This window comes from Sus scrofa, chromosome 9 (genome assembly GCF_054392235.1).
Source record: "Sus scrofa isolate SSC_HxYL_T2T_F1_AM1 chromosome 9, Sscrofa_HxYL_maternal_Yorkshire_Landrace_v2.0, whole genome shotgun sequence".
Lineage (NCBI taxonomy): Eukaryota > Metazoa > Chordata > Mammalia > Artiodactyla > Suidae > Sus > Sus scrofa.
In genome coordinates, this window is record NC_139391.1 from 52,376,370 (window position 1) to 52,394,180 (window position 17,811).

Genomic DNA, 17,811 nt, shown 5'->3' on the forward strand with positions numbered 1-17,811 from the left:
TTTGATATAGTCTAATTTATCTGTTTTTCTTTTGTTGCTGTGCTAACAAACCATTCCTTAGTCTAAGGTCATAAAGATTTCCTATGTGTTCTAAGAATTTTATAATTTTAGCTCTTACATTTAGGCCTATGATCCATTTTGAGTTAATTTTTATGTATGACATAAGGAAGCACTCTAACTTAATTCTTTTGCATGTAAATATCTACTTATTTCAACACCATTTGTTGAAAAAAACTCTTCCTGCATTGAATTGTCTTAGTACCCTTGTTGAAAATCAGTTGACTGTGCATGTGTGTTATTGCTGTCTTAACAATATTTTCTTCTGATATCCATGACCATGGGAAGTCTCTTTATGTCGATCTTCTTTAATTTCTTTCAAAAACATTTTGTAGTTTTCACTGTACAGTCTTGCACTTCTTTTGTAATTTCTGTTTTTATAATATTTGACTATACTGACCTACTAAAATTATATTAGTAGTGTTTTGAGGCCGAGGATTGTGTTGCAGTCACATTATTTGTTTTTGTAATACATTACATTTGGGCTTTTTTTCCCCCATTTTTTGTTTGTGTGTTCTTTAGGAACCTGACTCTGAGGAGTTTTCATCTATTTTGATAGATAAGAAAGGGAAAGAGAATTTGTCTTGGGGAGACCAGCAGGATCTCCTTTCTGAAGACAAGGATATACCTTTCAGCAGAGTGCAGGTAAAGCAGAGTGAAAGGAGATAATATAATGGTAATTAAGTAATTGTGATTTGGACTAGGGATGCTGGTATTCCTGTATTGGTTTGGGATTGTAGATTTAGCTTGTTTTGAGTAAAGACTGTAATTTCACATTTTATTCTAGTAATTTGTTGGCTTGCCATGTCCTTTTAAGATTATTTTAGAAATCTCACAGAAAACCTAGCATTCTATATCACCTGGTATTCTATATTGATATTTATGTTCACTTTTAGAAAGTACACTTCAAAAATCCATTATTTTCTGTGATGGAAGAGGAAGAAGTAAAGCAGTTACGTCAGGGCGTTCTACCCCAAGCCCGGGATTATTTTCCTGAAGCACAAGGTGACCAGCTGCAAGCCCAGAGTGGTTTGACAGGTGTCCTCAGTGTTGAGCTGGAAGCCCAAAAGATTGAGCCAAGGCTCAATACCCAGGATAATGAGTTGGAAAGCCAAACCATTGAGTTGAAAGCCCAGGCTGTTAAGATAGAAACTCCAAAGAGTGTTATGATGAAATCCCAGAGTATTGAACTAGAAGATGGGAATATTGTTTCAGAAGTTCAAGATTTTCTACCCCAAAACCAGGCTTTTTTCCCTAAAGACCAGAATATTCTACTCAAATGTCAAGACAAGGATGTTCTTCCAAAAGAGCAGTATGTATTACCCAACAACCAGAATATTCTACCCAAATATCAGGACCATCATTTTTTAACTGAAGATAAGAATATTCTACCCGGATGTCAGGAGCAGAATTTTCTGCTTGAAGACCAGAACATTCTGCCCTCATCTCAGGACCAGAATTTTCTACCCAATGGCCAGCATGTTCTCTCCAAAGAGCAGGATGTTCTACCTACATGTCAGGACCAGAATTTTCCACCCAGAGATCAGGTAAAATAGAAAGGAAAGGAGGTAGAACAAAAAGAAATAAACTACTTAAGGTCTGTGGTGGGGTTTGCAGGGACTGTATTGCAGCTGATTTGGAGATCCATACCTGGAAAACAGTAGGTTCCTGATTGATTTTTCAAATGTCCAGGGTTCTTGTTCAGTGTTAAAGTATTATCAGCAGTATATTGCCCCTGTCTAGATGGTTAATTTTTAAAAAAGTATTCTTCATTACAGAAAATATTTTTTTGCAGTCATTATCTGCCTTAACAGCTGAAAGATGGGGAAAAGAGTAACTCACAGGTGTCCAGCAGTATCTTTACACAGGTTGCAAGGCTGCCAACCCTCCACCACAGATCAGCTAGACTAAAAGGAAGGAGAAAGGGGTCAATAGGAAATAAATTATTCAGGGTTGTGACTGGGGTTATGTTTAATAGAGTATAGTGTTTGTTTTATTCTGTAAGATGTTCAGTTATACTCTGACCTCAATTAATTTCTGAATAGTCACTATAGCATAAAATATTATTGATTAATTTGTCTTTCTTAACTGAACAGTTGATATTTTGTATTTGTCCTTTTTTAGAAAGCAAATTTGAAGCAGCCAGCATCACTTTTGGTAGGTAGGAGCAGGAGGGAGGTGTTTCCTCTGGATGTCCATCAGGATCTTCTACACAGGCATGAAGATCAGGCCTTCATCAGGGGCAAGGTAGAGCAGGGAAAGGAACGAGACCAATAGGAATGGAATCGTTTAGGGTTTAGTTTGAAACTTGCAGAGATTGTTCTCAGTATGGTTTTCTGTTTTATTCCATACTGTTTCATATTATCTGGAGTTTAAAAATTACTGTAAGGCTCCCAATTATGCCTGTAATATTTATCTTATTACTATCACTGGACAATTTACACTTTTGTTTGTTTTCTCTTTTAGAAGGTACGCTTTAAGGAGTCATATTGTGATATGACAGAGAAAGGGAGAGAAGACTTTTCTCTGGCAGGTTATCAGTATCTGACTCCTAAATTTCAGGACCAGGTCATCATCAGAGATCAGGTATAGCACAGTCAGAAAAAGCAAGAAATAGGAAATAAAGTAACTGGATTTTATACATTTTCAGCAACTGGTAATGTGAAATATAGGATCAGGTGCAAAAGACCCTTGTTTAGTGAACTGTGTCAGTCAAATCAGTTCTGTCATTCAGAAGGCTGATAAATCATATGTTTTTATTATGCAATCAGATTGTTTTAATGTACTAACATTATGCTACAACTTTTGCTGAAGCCCACATTATTACCACAAGCATACTGCCCTTACATGAACAATGTAGGAAGAATTAGCAAATCCTAAATTACTTAAGATTTGTCAGACTATTCTGTACATGTTTTGAGATTAAAAATTAAGATTTGTGGAGTTGGGCTAAAAGTATAATATTCTTGTTCAACCCAAAATGTACCAGAGGATCCTCATCTGGTACCATTTCCCTGGAGTTCTCACTGAAGCCTATGGTATTGAGTTTAGCGTGTTGCCCTGACTAGATGATTTGTTTTATGTTTTTTTTGTTGTTTCTTTTGAACCTGTTTCTGAAACACCTGTCGTCTTTTATGAGAGAGAGAGATGACTTGACTCTGGAGCATCATCAGTATGTTAAACCTAAAATGCAGGGCCAAGCTTCCCTTGGAGAGCAGCTATAGCAGGATACAGTGGGGGTGCTGTCTGCTTTCTACAAGAGTAACAGAGATGAAATTACTTAAGACTTGGGCTAGAGCTTCTCAAGCTGGCTTGTATGTAGCTTACATTAGAATTGAAGCTTCTAGAGTTAGGCTCAGGGTATATTGTCTTCAGTTATTTCAGAATGTTCCAGAGTCCGGGTGAGAAAGCATACCTCTGTCATTTGGATTAAATAAGAGATAGGTTTTATATAATATCGATTGATTAACAGTAAATGGTCCTTCTTAAACTCAGGTCCTTTAGCAAATTTGGCCTCAGACATTTGGTCTTAGACATGCTGAAGGAATTCTACTCCTGGCCGACTAAAGCAGTACACCAAAATCAGATATCCAATTTGCCAAATAATTATGATGACAAAACAAGCTGTTTGCCACCTCAGAACGTCCCAAACTTCATCACTTCTCATGTTTGTGTATGGAGTTATTGGCCACATCAAGTAGGAGTACTTGGGGAAATGACACAAGCTTGTTTCCTGGATTTACCTGAGAAAATGCTAGCAACATTATAGAAATGCTGCCTTGTGGAGTTCTCTTGTGGCACCGTGGGTTAAAGATCCAGCGTTGTCACTGCTCTGGCTCTGGTAACAGCTGTGGCATGACTTGGATCCCTGGCCTAGGAACTTTTACATGCTGTGGCTTGGCCAAAAAATAAGTAAATAAAAAAATATATCACCTGATTGCTTTCTCTTCTTCCAAATGTGTTGTTAAATAAAGAGTTGCCCTATGCGACCCCGCCCCCCCAACAACAAAAAAGTCCAGAATAATCTGGTATTTGCTTTAAAATACTCCTGGAAAAAAAGTAGGGAAAGAGACAGATGAAAAAACAACATGTTGCTATTTGTCAAAGCTGGGTGATGGGTATCTTATGATTCATTATGCTCTTTTTTTTCCCACTTTGATTTATGTTTGGAAACACGCATGTGTACACCCTTGCTTTCTTCCCCTGGTATCATTGTTTTGGAGTTGTCTCTGAAGTCTACAGTATTGTCACTAACCTGTCATTTCTGCTTAGACAATTATCTTTATGTTTTGTTGTTTCTTTAGAACAAGTATATCAAGGAACTCTCATCTTTTGAGAAATGGGAGATTGAAAGAGGAATTGCTTCTGGAGTGCCATGGGTATGTTTCACCTCGTATTCAGGACTGGCCTCTCCCAGAGAATAAGTAGAGCGAATATAGTGAGGAGTAAGTAACAGAAGGCAAATTACTTACATTTTGGTTCAAGATTGACAGGACAGAGTAGTAACTGCTTCAGGGGTTTATTGTTAAGGTCAGTAACAATGGGCAAAGGTATAATGTCCTCTTGTTCTGTGACCATTTTGCCCTATTGAGACTACTTCTGGCCTCTTCAGTGAAGTTTATAACTATTGCCCTGGCATGATGCTACTGCTTGGACAATTGATATTCAGTGTTTATGTTGTCTTTTAGTGCAGGAACTACAGGCAGGCCTCACATAATATGACAGATGAGAGATGGAGAAAGGAGTTATTTCTGGAGCACCATGAATATATTTTACATGAAATCCAGGATCCAGGCTCTGCCAGAGAGCAGGTAGAGCAGAGAATAGTAAAGTGTAAGCAGCAGAAAGTCAGTTAGGAGCTATGCTACTAACAACAGCATGTGGGCTTGCCAGAGCTATGCTACCAACAACAACAACAATGATGACGATAGTGTTCTCTCTTATTAATATTATCAATAAATATTATTATTATTTTGTCTTTCTAGGGCCATACTTGTGGCATATGGAAGTTCCAAGGCTAGGGGTCAAATCAGAGCTAAGGCTGCCAGCCTACATGGTAGCCACAGCAACTCAGGATCTGAGCCATGTCTGCAATGTACACCACAGTTCATAGCAGTGCCAGATCCTTTAACCCACTGAGTGAGGCCAGGGATCGAACCTGCGTCCTTGTGGATGCTGGTCGGATTTGTTTCCACTGCACCATAATGGAAACTCCCAATAAATACTATTAATATTATTGTGAGTAACAACTTAAATTCATTAAGCATTTACCATAGCCACAAAGGTTCTAAAACTGTATCCATTGTCTCATTTAACTCTCTCCATAACCCTGAGAGTTAGGTACTGTTATTGTCCTTGTTTTATGGATAAAGAAACTTAGGATTGCTTTGCAGATACATTTACAATTCATAGTAGTGGCAAGAAGTATGATGTCACTTTTATGCCATAATGTACCACACTATTCTGACTTATTCAGATTGCCTCGGGGTATCACTGTAGTCTCAAGTATTTTTTACTACCATTATGTCGCTGCTCATAATTTGGTGAATGCTTTTGTATCTTAGAGCTTATACTCTGGACAGCAGCCATCTGATAGAACAGCTGAAAGATGGAAAGAAGATTTGCTTCTGGATGGCCATCACCGTCTTCCACCCAAGCTCCAGAAAGAGGCTTCTAGCAGAAGACAGGTAGAGCAGACCGTGGAATATGCATAGTGGAATTTAGATAGGATGATGGGTACTTACTGAGCTGAGAGTGGTAATGCTGAGTAAAAAGCCAGATTCTTGTTTTATTTCATAGTGTGTAAAACCTGTCCTGACCTAAGATTACTCATTGAAGCCTAGTGTATTTTCAGGAGCACTTGTTGCCTATTGGAAAAATGTATATGTATGTTCTTTTATAAAAAGTGTGTTTCTGGTGGCTGTTGTCATTTATGCTGTGATAGAGGAAGAAATAAGTGGTTTCTGAGAGGGAGGGTTCAGGAGGACCTTCCCCTCAACAGCCAGGGCTGAATCCCCCCAACAGTAGCTGAGAGAACATAAGGCAGGGTCGCCAAGAAATGGACTCTTCAAAGGTTGGGCTGAGCTTGTTAGGATAATATTGCCTACGTTCTGGTGTATTGAGTTAACATCTATAGTTTTTCAAGAAAATGTCACAATACTCTGGCCTACTAAGATTTTTCTAAGGCTTAACCGAAGCCTAGTTTATTCCTACTAGAATTTTACAACTGTCTGGATAATTTCTAACTTGTGTTTTATGTTATTTTAAAAACAAGAGCCTTCAGGCGAACAGCATTGTTAGACTGTATAAAAGAGATAAAGCAAAATTTCCTTTTGGCCCTTTTGAGAGCAGAAAGAAAAGGAGGCATAGAGGCAGAAAGTAGGATTTGGGCCAAGGTTTTCAGGATGAAACTGCAGCTCCTCTTGTTGCTTTTTTAGTTTGGGTCTCTCAGTTTGGCCTAAGGGAAGGCTATCGAGTTTTATTACACATTACTGTTTATACATCATGAGCTGTGCATATTTTTTCCTCTACCTGGATAGTCTTCTCTTTTTTCTTCACAAAGCTTCATATTCTTCAGGTTTCAGCTTAAACGCCACCTTCTTAGAAGACTGCTCTGACCACCTTATCAAGATTAGGTCTCCCCTCTTCTGTTTTTCTCTACCCCTGGATTCTGTTTGTTTCCTTCTCCTTATCTCCAACTGGGGCCTTCTAGTCTCTTGCTAAATTTGTTTGGGAAGAATTAGTCAATCAATTAAACATTTATTGAGCACCTCTTAGGTACTTGCCATTGTTTAGGTTCTAAGTATCAAGACATAGCTGTGAATAAGACAGAGCACTCATATTTCGGACAGTCTAAAGAAGAAAGACTGACAAATAAGCGGTAATTATGAAGCAACATGATTAGTGGTAGAGGGTGCACAGGGCATTCACTGAGCACAGAAGAGAGGTACCTAACCCTGACTGTTTAATTGAGGGTACAGCCTTGGTAGTCAGGACCTCTTTTTGTCCTTCTACCATCCCAGCCCTGAAAATCCTTAATCCTGGATCAGTCTTTTTATCTTTAAAAATAATCCAGCCTTATTGGGGAAAACTCTAATAGTACAGATGTATACACATTCATCCTTGGGGTTTATAGTCATAGCTGGGTCTCCATTGCTGCTTAGCATTTTTCTTCCTTGCCACTTGTCAGCTCCCTCATCTGTGGCCCACACTGATGATTTTAAACCTTAAGTACTCCTTAAAGTTCTTGCTTCACCCCCATACTCTCAGACTTTCATAAAGGAAAAATAGAAGTCATCATGAAATAACTCCCTTGACCATTTATTTTTTTGCTATTCTTATTCCTGCTAAGCTCAGAGTTGTCTCTCTTTGGATCCATATTCTAGATTCTCTTGCCATCTTTTCTTCTGGGTCCAGTTTTTAATATTGTATCATGAGACTCTGGTTTCTATTAAAATACTCTGAAGAATGTTGCATTTTTTTTTTTTGTTGTAGTTGTTTGTTCTAGCAGGCAGTCAACCTAGTTAAGTTCAGACTGGTAAATTCATTCTTGTCTTCTGTGAACAGTGGCTCCAATGTTAGTTGGTTCTCAAAGCCTTCATTATACTCCTCAAAGTCTGTCCATGCACAGCTCAGGGGTGATTCTGGTATATATGCCAGTTCACACACAGAATTAAGGAATCCACTTTTCTAATTCATTCCTCTTCTGGTTACCTACCCTGTATACTCTCCAGGTACCAGGGGCCATGTTTCCTGGAATTTTTAGTTACAATCAGTGAGAGAGAGAGAGAGAGAGAGAAGCTCAGAGTGGGCTTACTCCTTGGCCAGTGTTGGAAGTCCAGTTTTTCTTACTTTTTCGAAAGCAGAAAATAATCGCCTTTTTGTTATAGCAAAAGTAAATACAAACAAAAAGAAAAAAACACCAAAATTCCACAGATAACCACCATTAGCCTTTTACTATGTATTATTTTCAGATTTTATTTATAACAATTGAATAATTTAAAAAATAATAGCTTTATTGGGATATACAATCAGTTCTCCTTATTCATAGTTTCATTCTATAAAGTTGCCATAAATACTGAATTAGTGAATACTGAACCAAAGTGCAACTGTTTTATGTGAATTTCTGTTTAAAGACAGATTATTTAATATGTATTGTTGATTCATTAACATTGGACTCAGGGCCAATGGCGTTATAGCTCATGCCTGAATCAAGCTTATGTAATATGCATGTTTTCTCCGTAGGGCACATCACAGCCTTATTATGTTTAAGAACACTAGGCACTACTTTAGCACTGTGTTTGAGGGCCGTTTTAAACAGCATAATCAACAAAAACAAAAAAATCACAAAAATCCAAAAACCTTTGCACTAAATATACCTTGAAAATAATACTTGTTTATAGTTTGATGGCTGAAATAAAAAAGGAGAGCATCACAATATTCTACCTCAGCTTGCAACATGTGCCTCAGACATGTTGCATCTGATGACTCAGACTTTTCACAGCTCTGTGCACGTCTGCAAGTAACTACAAAAGCACTGAGAGAATTTTGTGACAACAAATGCATTTTAGTGAAAAGGCAAATTCACAAGCAAGGAATGTTCAAATAATAAGGATTGACAATATTTATTAATTAATTAATTTTTTTAGGGCCTTACCTGTGGCACATGGAAGTTCCCAGGCTAGGGGTCTAATCGGAGCTACAGCTGCTGGCCTACACCACGGCCACAGCAACGCCAAATCTGAGCCACGTCTGTGACCTAAACCACAGCTCATGGCAATGCTGGATCCTCAACCCACTGAGCAAGGCCAGGGATGGAACTCACAACCTCTAGTCGGATTTATTTCCCCTGTGCCACGACAGGAACTCCAACTATACTTTATATGCCATACAACTAATCCATTTAAAGTGTACAATTCAGTGTTTTTACTATATTCAAAATGTTGTGCAGACTTTGCCACAGCCAATTTTAAAATATTTTTATTACTCCCCAAATGTCATATACCTATTAGCAGACACACACTTCCTTTTTTCCCCTCATTCCCATCCCCAACTCTAGGCAATCTACTTTCTGTCTCTGTTGATGTGCCTATTCTGGATATTTTGTATAAATGGGATCATGGAATATGTGGGCTTTTGTCACTGACTTCTTTCACTTAGTATAATGTTTTCAAAGTTCGTTGACATAGCATGTAGCAGTTCTTCATTCCTAGTCATTAGATAATACTCTATTGTATGCATATAGTGCATTTTATTTATCCATTCATCAGTTGATGGACATCTGGATTGTTTTGCACTTCTTGACTATCATGACTTATGCTGCTGTGGACATTTGTTTACAAGTTTTTCCGTGATATATGTTTTCATTTCTCTTGGGTATATACCTAGAAGGGGGAATTGCCGAGACATGGTAACCATTGCTTACACTTTTGAGGAGCTGCCAAACTGGTTTCCAAAATGGCTGCACTATTTTTTATTCTCACCAACAGTGTTATTATGGTTCCAGTTTTTCTGCATCCTCAGTGTCACTTGTTATTGCCTGTCTTTTTAAATACAGCTCTCTTGATGGGTATGAACTGGTATCTTATTGTGGTTTTGGTTTACATTTTCTTGATGATTAATGATGAGCATTTTTTCATGTGCTTATTGGCTGTGTATATATCTTCTTTGGAAAACAGTTAGATCCTCTGCCCAGTTTGTAACTGGATTATTTGTCTTTTGATTATTGAGTTATGTAAGTAGTTAATATACTCTACATACAGCACCCTTATTAGGTTTGTGATTTGCAAATGTTCTCTCCTATCCTGTGGGTTCTTTTCATTTTCTCCGTGGCTTCCTTTACAACACAGAAAGTTTTTATTTTATTTTATTTTATTTTATTTATTTTTTTTTCCAAGAGAATTTTATCTCTCTTGCATTCAGGTCTGCATTCCACTTTGCATTAATTTTCATATATAGTATTGGGTAGGGGTCCAACTTCCTTCTTCTTTGCATGTGTTGAAAAGACCCTTCTTACCCATTGAATTCTTTTTTTTTTTTTTTTTTTTTTTTTGGCTTTTTAGGGCCACCCCACAGCATATGGAAGTTTCCAGGCTAGGGATTGAATTGGAGCTGTAGCTGCTAGCCTATGCCACAGCTACAGCAACACAGGATCCGTACTGCATCTGTGACCTACACTACAGCTCATGGCAATACAGATCCTTTAACCCACCGAACAAGGCCAGGGATCAAACACACATCCTCATGGATACTAGTCAGGTTCATTACCACTGAGCCACAATGGGAACTCTCAAGTGATTACTTTAGAAGAACTTTCATTCTGAACATTTTGATTTATCATCCATGTTTTTGACCTGAATCTTTTCTTTGGTTTATTGGTTTTTGTTTGGTTAATTTCTTTCTTTTACTCTTTTAAAAAATTTTATTTTTATATATATATATGGAAAATACCTTTTGTTTTTTTATCAGTTGAGCTCAAAATTGCAGGAGACAAGAATCAGTAGGTGAAATCATCAAAAACATGCATAGGGCTATATTTTGGCAATTTTGTCACTTTGTGTGACTGGACTTTCTAACAGATTGGTGATGAATGTCAAGCAGGATTGAACCCTGAATTCCAAACTCTACTGGCACTTCAGTCTGGAGTAAATCAAGAAGAAGACAAGAAAGAGGTATATGGTGATGATTGCTTTTGGACATTAGTGTTTCTACTATACTAGTGTATGTGAAATTGGAAACAATTTGTTGTGTCCTAACACATTAAAAGCTAGTACTACAAATTCTGTAGATACAGGCAAAGAAGTTACTTTGAGTCAGTATAATATGTTGAGTTTCTCTTCTAAGCTTCTGGGATTTAGGCCACCTTGATGTGAGAGAGAGCCGTTCCTAGTGAGTTTCTTCAGTTAGTATATATTTGTGACAAAGCTTATTTAAAGGAAGAGTTTTAATTTATGATTTCCTTTTTCACGCTCCTAGTGAGTTTCTTCAGTTAGTATATATTTGTGACAAAGCTTATTTAAAGGAAGAGTTTTAATTTATGATTTCCTTTTTCACGCCAATGTTAGTTTAAATGAACATTTTTTAACACTGGCCATGTACCAGAGTCAGATATGGAGCCTTTTTTCAAAATACAAATGCCTAGACCCAAAGCAGACACACTGAATCAGTATCTAAAAAGGTAAAGCTTGGGGCATCTGTGTTTTTAAAAAATACCACTGATGATTGTGATGTATCCTCAGTATTGAGAACTGCTATTAGGTTTTTAATAATTTTTACCAACAAGACATAAGCTGCTCAAAGGACACAAACAAATCTATGTATACTAGGGCCCTTTGTGTAGCTTGTGTCCTTAAAAGAAAATATCTAAATTTGGAGGTATGAAGAGATCACATACAGGGTAGTAGCATTTGCTTTTATTTTACTTGTTTCCTTTAAAAGTGTGATGCTCTGATATTCCTTAGTTCTTCCTCCTCCCAACCATATTAGGCTAGGCTTACAGTGTGCTTTTGTGGTATGGTTTGAAAAGTCAAAGTGACTATTTTCCTTTTTTTTTTTCTTTTTGGCTGCACCCATGGCATTTCAAAGTTTCCAGGCCAGGGAACAAACCATCACTATAGCAGAAACCCTTGCCACAGCAGTGATAATGCCGGATCCTTAATCTACTGAGCCACAAGGGAACTCCCTCTTGTTTTGTTTTAAAATACCTCTCATATTCCTTCTTTGCCTCTGCTTTTATGGTACTTTATTTGGGAACACAGAGTAAATACAGTGTGTATCTTGTCATATAAACTATAATCATTTCCTTAAGTGCTGTTGACAACAGACCATTCTAAGGGCAAACTTAATTAGTACTTCTTTATTATTCCTTAATTTATTTCTATTATTATTAGGAATAATACTATTATTCCTATTATTTATAAATTTCCATCATAAATAGAAGGAAATTCCCTGTGACTTTTGTATCATACAGTTTTCTTGACTATGACACAAAGATATTTTCCTCTCTTGGAAACTCCTCTGAGAGCAGAATCTTAACAATTTTAACTTCTTTTCATTAGCGGCAAAAGCAGTACCTGAGATATAGACGATTGTTCATGGATATTGAAAGAGAACAGGTGAAAGAACAACAAAGACAAAATGAACATAGGAAAAAAATTGAAAAGTAAGTACTTTGGTCCTCATTGTGAGCCTTAAATTACCAGTTAAGTTGATTTTGGAAACTGCTTCAGAAATAATCAGGCAGTGGTTTTACTTTCTTATCCATATGGAAACAACTTTTTGATCTGGGCAGCAGTATTAAAAGATGGTTAAGAGTCATGTTTTTTAAATAGACTTTGTTTTTTGGATTAGTTGTAGGTTCATAGCAAAATTAAGCAGAAGGTACCAAAAGTTCCCATTTACTCCCTACCCCTACACACGAGCTGCTTCTTCCACTGTCAGTATCCTTTACCACAGTGGTGCATTTGTTACACCTCATAAACCTACATTAACACATCGTAATCCATATTTTACATTAGGTTTCCCTCTCAGTGTTGTACATGATTATAGGTTTTGAGAAATGAGTAACAACATGTATCCATATAATATGGTATCATACAGAATGGTTTTATTGCTCTAAAAATGCTTCATGCTCTGTGTATTCATTTCTCCTTTCCTCTAGCAACCACTGATCTTATTTTGCTATTTCCAGAATATCCTATATAGTTGAAATCGTACGGTATGTAGCCTTTTCAAGTTGGCTTCTTTCCCTTAGTATTATGTGTTTAGGATTCTACCAGTTCCTTTCCATGGCTTGATAGCTCATTTCTTTTTAGTGCTGAGTAATATTCTATTGGATGTACCACAGTTTATCCATTCACCTATTGAAGGGTATTTTGGTTTCTTTCAAGATTTGGCAGTTATAAATAAAGCTACTTTAAACATCTATGTGCAGGTTTTGTGTGGGCATAAAAGTTCAGCTCCTTTGGGTAAATACCAAGGAGTATATTTGCTGGATTGTGTGGTAAGAATGTGTTTTCTTTTTTTTCAGGATTTTTATTTTTTCTCTTATAGTTGATTTACAATGTTCTGTCAATTTCTGCTGTACAGCAAAGTGATCCAGCCATATATATATATATATATATACAGACACACACACACATACACATACACATTCTTTTTCTCACATTATCCTCCATCATGTTCCATCACAAGTGAGTAGATACAGTTCCCTGTGCTATACAGCAGGATCTCATTGCTTATCCGCTCCCAATGCAATAGTTCGCATCTACTAACCCCAAACTCCCAGTTCATCCCACTCCCTTTCCTGCCCCCTTGGCAACCACAAGTCTGTTCTTCAAGTCCATGAGTTTGTTTCTTTTCTGCCCAACAAACTTTCTTCTAAAGTGACTGTACCACTTTGCAATCCTTCAACAGTGAAAGAAAGATCCTTTGCCTATACATCTCCGCCAGCATTTGGTACTGTCAACATTTTGGATTTTGGCCATTCTAGTAGATGTGTAGTAGTATGTTGTTGTTTTAAATTGCATTTCCCTGATGACATATGATGTGGAGCATCTTTTCATATGCTTACTAGCCAGCTGTATATCATCTTTGGTGAAGTGTCTGTTCAGATCTTTGACCCATTTTTAAAAATTGGGCACCAAGTTTTCTTGAGTTTTAAGAGTTCTTTGTATACTTTGGACAGTGTACTTTATCAGATGTGTCTTCTGCAAGTAATTTTTCCTAGTCTGTGGTTTGAATTCTCATAATCTTGACATTGTCTTTTGGAAAGAAGTTTTTAATTGTAACAAAGTCTAGTTTATAATTATTTTTTTCATAGATTGCACCTTTGGTATTGTATCTAAAAGTAATTGCCATTCCTGAAGTTACCTTCATTTTCTTTTACGTTATCTTTTAGGAATTTTATACTTTTGTGTTTTACATTTAGCTTTATGATCCTTTTTTTTTTTTTTTTTGCCATTTTAGGGCTGTACTCACAGCACATGAAAGTTCCCAGACAAAGGGTCAAATCAGAGGTATAGCTGCTGGCCTATGCCATAGCCACAGCAATGTAGGATCTGAGCCACGTCTTTGACCTCCATCACAGATCATGGCAACATGCCAGATCCTTAACCCACCGAGTGAGGCCAGGGATTGAACCCACATCCTCATGGATACTGGTCAGGTTCGTTACCACTGAGCCACATCAGTAACCACTTTATGATTCCTCCCCGCCCCGATTTTGAGTTAATTTTTGTAAGGGGTATAATGTCTGTTGGTCTTTTTTTTTTTTTTTTTTACACATAGATATTCAGTTGTTCCTGAACCATTTGTTGAAAATGCTATCTTTGCTTCATTGTATTGCCTTCGCTTCTTCATCAAAGATCAGTTAACTATATTTAGGAAGATCTATCTGGGTTCTCTGAAACCATTCATCTATTTGTCTCTTCTTTTGTCAATACCATACTGACTTAAAAGGAAAATAATGATGCCTAAAAGAGATTCACTTTAGCTTTAATGACACACATAGGCTAGAAGTGAAGGGAGGGGAACAGATATTCCATGCAAATGATCACAAAAAAGATAGCAGGGTGGAGTTCCTGCTATGGTGCAGTGGGTTAAGAATCTGACTAGCAGCTTGGGTCACTTTGGAGGTGTGAGTTCAGCCTGGTGCAGTGGGTTAAAAGATCCAGTAGTGTCATACCTTTGGTGCAGGTAGCAGCTGTGGCTTGGAATCAGTCCCTGGCCTGAAAACTTTGATATGCCACAAATGTGGCCATAAAAAAGAGAGTGCGAGTGAGCAGGTGTACCTAGCCTTATATCAGAAAGAATAGACTTTATGTTAAAAAGGAAATGTCACAATAGATAAAGAAAATCATTATATAATGATAAAGGGGTCAGTGCATAAAGATGATATAACAATTGTAAATACTTAATGCACCCAACATCAGAGCACCTAAATATAAAGCAAATATTAACAGAACTGAAGGGAGAAATGAGCAATACAGTAACAGTAGGGGACTTTAATATCCACCTCTCAACAATTGATGGATCATCCAGACAGAAAAATCAATAAGGAAACAGCAGTTTTGAGCAACACTGTAGATGAAATGGACCTACTACACATGTACAGAACACTTTATCGAACAGCAACAGAAAACACATTCTTCTCAAGAATACAGAACATTCTCCAGGATAGATTATATGTTAGGCCATAAAACAAGTCTTAACAAATCAATAAGATTGAAATTATATCAAATATCTTTTCTAAACATAATAGTATGAAACTAGAAGTCAATGACAGAAGAAAAATTGGAATATTTACACATACATGGAAATTAAGCAACACATTTCTGAACAATCAGTGGACCAAAGAAGAAATCAAAAGGGAACTAAAAAATATCTTGTGATATTATGGGATATAGTAAAAGCGTTTCTAAGAGGAAAATTTATAGCTATAAATGCCTTTAAAGAAAAAAGATATCAAAAAACACAACATTCCACCTGAAAGAACTAGAACAAAAAAAAGGAGCAAGCTAAGCCCGAAGTTAGTAGAAGGAAAGAAATAAAGATTAGAGCAGAAATAAAGAATAGGAAAAAAGTTGAAAATGTCAACAAAACTAAGCATTGGTTTTTAAAAAGACAAAACAAAATTGAAAATCCTTAGCTAGATTAACAACAAAAAAAGAGGACTCGAATAAATATAAATGAAAGGGGAGACATTACAACTGATACCACAGAAGCGTAAATGTTTATAAGAAACTGCTGTGAACAATTGTATGTCAACAAATTGGACATCCTAAGGAAAATGGATAAATTTCTAGAAACGTGCAACCTATCAAGACTGAATTATGAAGAGATAGAAAATCTGAACAGACTAATTGCAAATGAGGCAACTGAATTAATAATTAAAAATCTCCTAACAACAGTCCAGGACCAGATGACTTCACTGAGAAATCTGCCAAACACTTAAGGAAGAAATAATGCTAAACCTTCTAAAAAAATTCCAAAAAATAGAAGGGGAAGGAACGCTTCCAAACTGATTATGAGGCCAGTATTACCCTGATACGGAAACAAAACAAGGGCACTATAATAAAAGAAAATTACAGGGACTTCTCTGGTGGGCTAGCTGTTAAGGATCTGGCATTATCACTGCTGTGGTGTGAGTTCAGTCTCTGGCCTGGGAACTTGCACATGCTGCTGGTGAGGTCAAAAAAAGAAGAAAGAAGAGTTCCCACTGTGGTACAATGGAAACAAATCTGACTAGCATCCCTGAGGATGTGGATTTGATTCCTGGCCTTGATCAGTGGGTCCACTATCTGGCATTGCCGTGAGCTGCAGTGTTGGTGGTAGACACAGCTCGGATCTGGTGTTGCTGTGGCTATGGCATAGGACGGCAGCTGTAGCTCAAATTTGACCCCTAGCCTGGGAACTTCTATATGCCATGAGTGTGGCCCTAAAAAGAAAGAAAAAAAAAAAGGAAAGGAAAGAAAAATCAGAGGCCACTATCCCTAATGAACATAGATGCAAAAAGTTTTGCCAAAATATTAGCAAGCTGAATTCAACAATACATTAAAAGGATCATACACCAGGATCAAGTAGGATTTAGTCTATAATGCAAGGATGGTTCAAATCCACAAATAATCTATGTGATACACCGTATTAATGAAATTTAAGCTAAAAATCATGTGATTGTCTCAATAGATTGTCTCAACATCCATTCACGGTAAAAACTCTCAACAAAGTGAGTATAGAGGGAGTGTACCTCAACACAATAAAGGCTATATATGTTAAGGCCATAGCTAACATATTCCATGATGAAAAGCTGAAAGCTTCTCCTAAGATCAGGAGCAAGATAATGCCCACTCTTCCTGCTTTAGTTCAACATTGTACAGAAAGCCCTAGCCCAAGCAGTTAGGCATGTTAAAGAAATAAAAAGGATAAAATTGGAAAGGAGGAATTAAAACTGTCACTATTTACAGATGACATTGTATTTTATATAGAAAACCCTAAAAACTCCACCAAAAATCTGTTAGAACTAAATGAATTCAGTAAAATTGCAGGATACAAAATCAGTTTACAAAAATCAGTTGTATTTCCATAAATTAACAATGAACTATTAAAGACAGAAATTGAATTGATGTTACTATAAACATCAAAAAAATAAAATATTAGGAATAAATTTAACCAAGGAGGAGAAAGGTCTATACACTGAAAACTGTAAGACATTGTTGGAAGAAGTTAAGGAAGACATAAATAAATGGTAAGATAGAAGTTCCTGTCATGGCACAGTGGTTTATGAATCTGACTAGAAACCATGAGGTTGCAGGTTCGATCCCTGGCCTTGCTCAGTGGGTTAAGGATCTGGCGTTGCCATGAGCTGTGGTGTAGGTCACAGACGTGGCTCAGATCCTGTGTTGCTGTGGCTCTAGTGTAGGATGGTGCTACAGCTCCGACTAGACCCCTAGCCTGGGAACCTCCATATGCCACAGGAAGAGGCCCTAAAAAAGGCAAAAAGACAAAAAAAAAAAAAAAAAAAAAAAGGAAAGATATATCATGTTCATGGATTGGAAGAATTAACATTGTTAAAAATTTTCATACTACCCAAAGCAAACCACAGATTTAATGCAGTCCCTATCAAAATTCCCATGGTAGAAATAAAACAATCCTAAAATCTGTATGGAACCACAAAAGACACTAGATAACCAAAGCAGTCTTGAAAAAGGAGAACAAAGCATCACAGTTCTTCTTTCAAACTAAATTAAAAAGCTATAG

The 17,811-nt window shown here is 37.0% G+C and overlaps 1 protein-coding gene across 50 annotated transcripts in view; it reads left to right on the plus strand.

Moving 5' to 3' along the window:
* The window catches only part of CCDC15 (coiled-coil domain containing 15), a 78,919-nt gene that overhangs the window by 28,493 nt on the left and 32,615 nt on the right, over positions 1-17,811 (plus strand). For 22 of the 50 annotated variants that reach the window (XM_084976532.1, XM_084976525.1, XM_021063068.2 and 19 more), the window contains 7 exons: positions 580-702; positions 954-1,604; positions 2,524-2,643; positions 4,362-4,436; positions 5,622-5,744; positions 10,635-10,727; positions 12,114-12,217. In XM_084976532.1, coding sequence (XP_084832658.1) covers positions 580-702; positions 954-1,604; positions 2,524-2,643; positions 4,362-4,436; positions 5,622-5,744; positions 10,635-10,727; positions 12,114-12,217 — 1,289 coding nt within the window. Of the gene's footprint in view, positions 1-579; positions 703-953; positions 1,605-2,181; positions 2,305-2,523; positions 2,644-4,361; positions 4,437-4,745; positions 4,869-5,621; positions 5,745-10,634; positions 10,728-12,113; positions 14,108-17,445; positions 17,585-17,811 lie in introns of those variants that run through there. The other 28 variants (XM_084976536.1, XM_021063073.2, XM_021063079.2 and 25 more) reach the window with 6 other exon arrangements.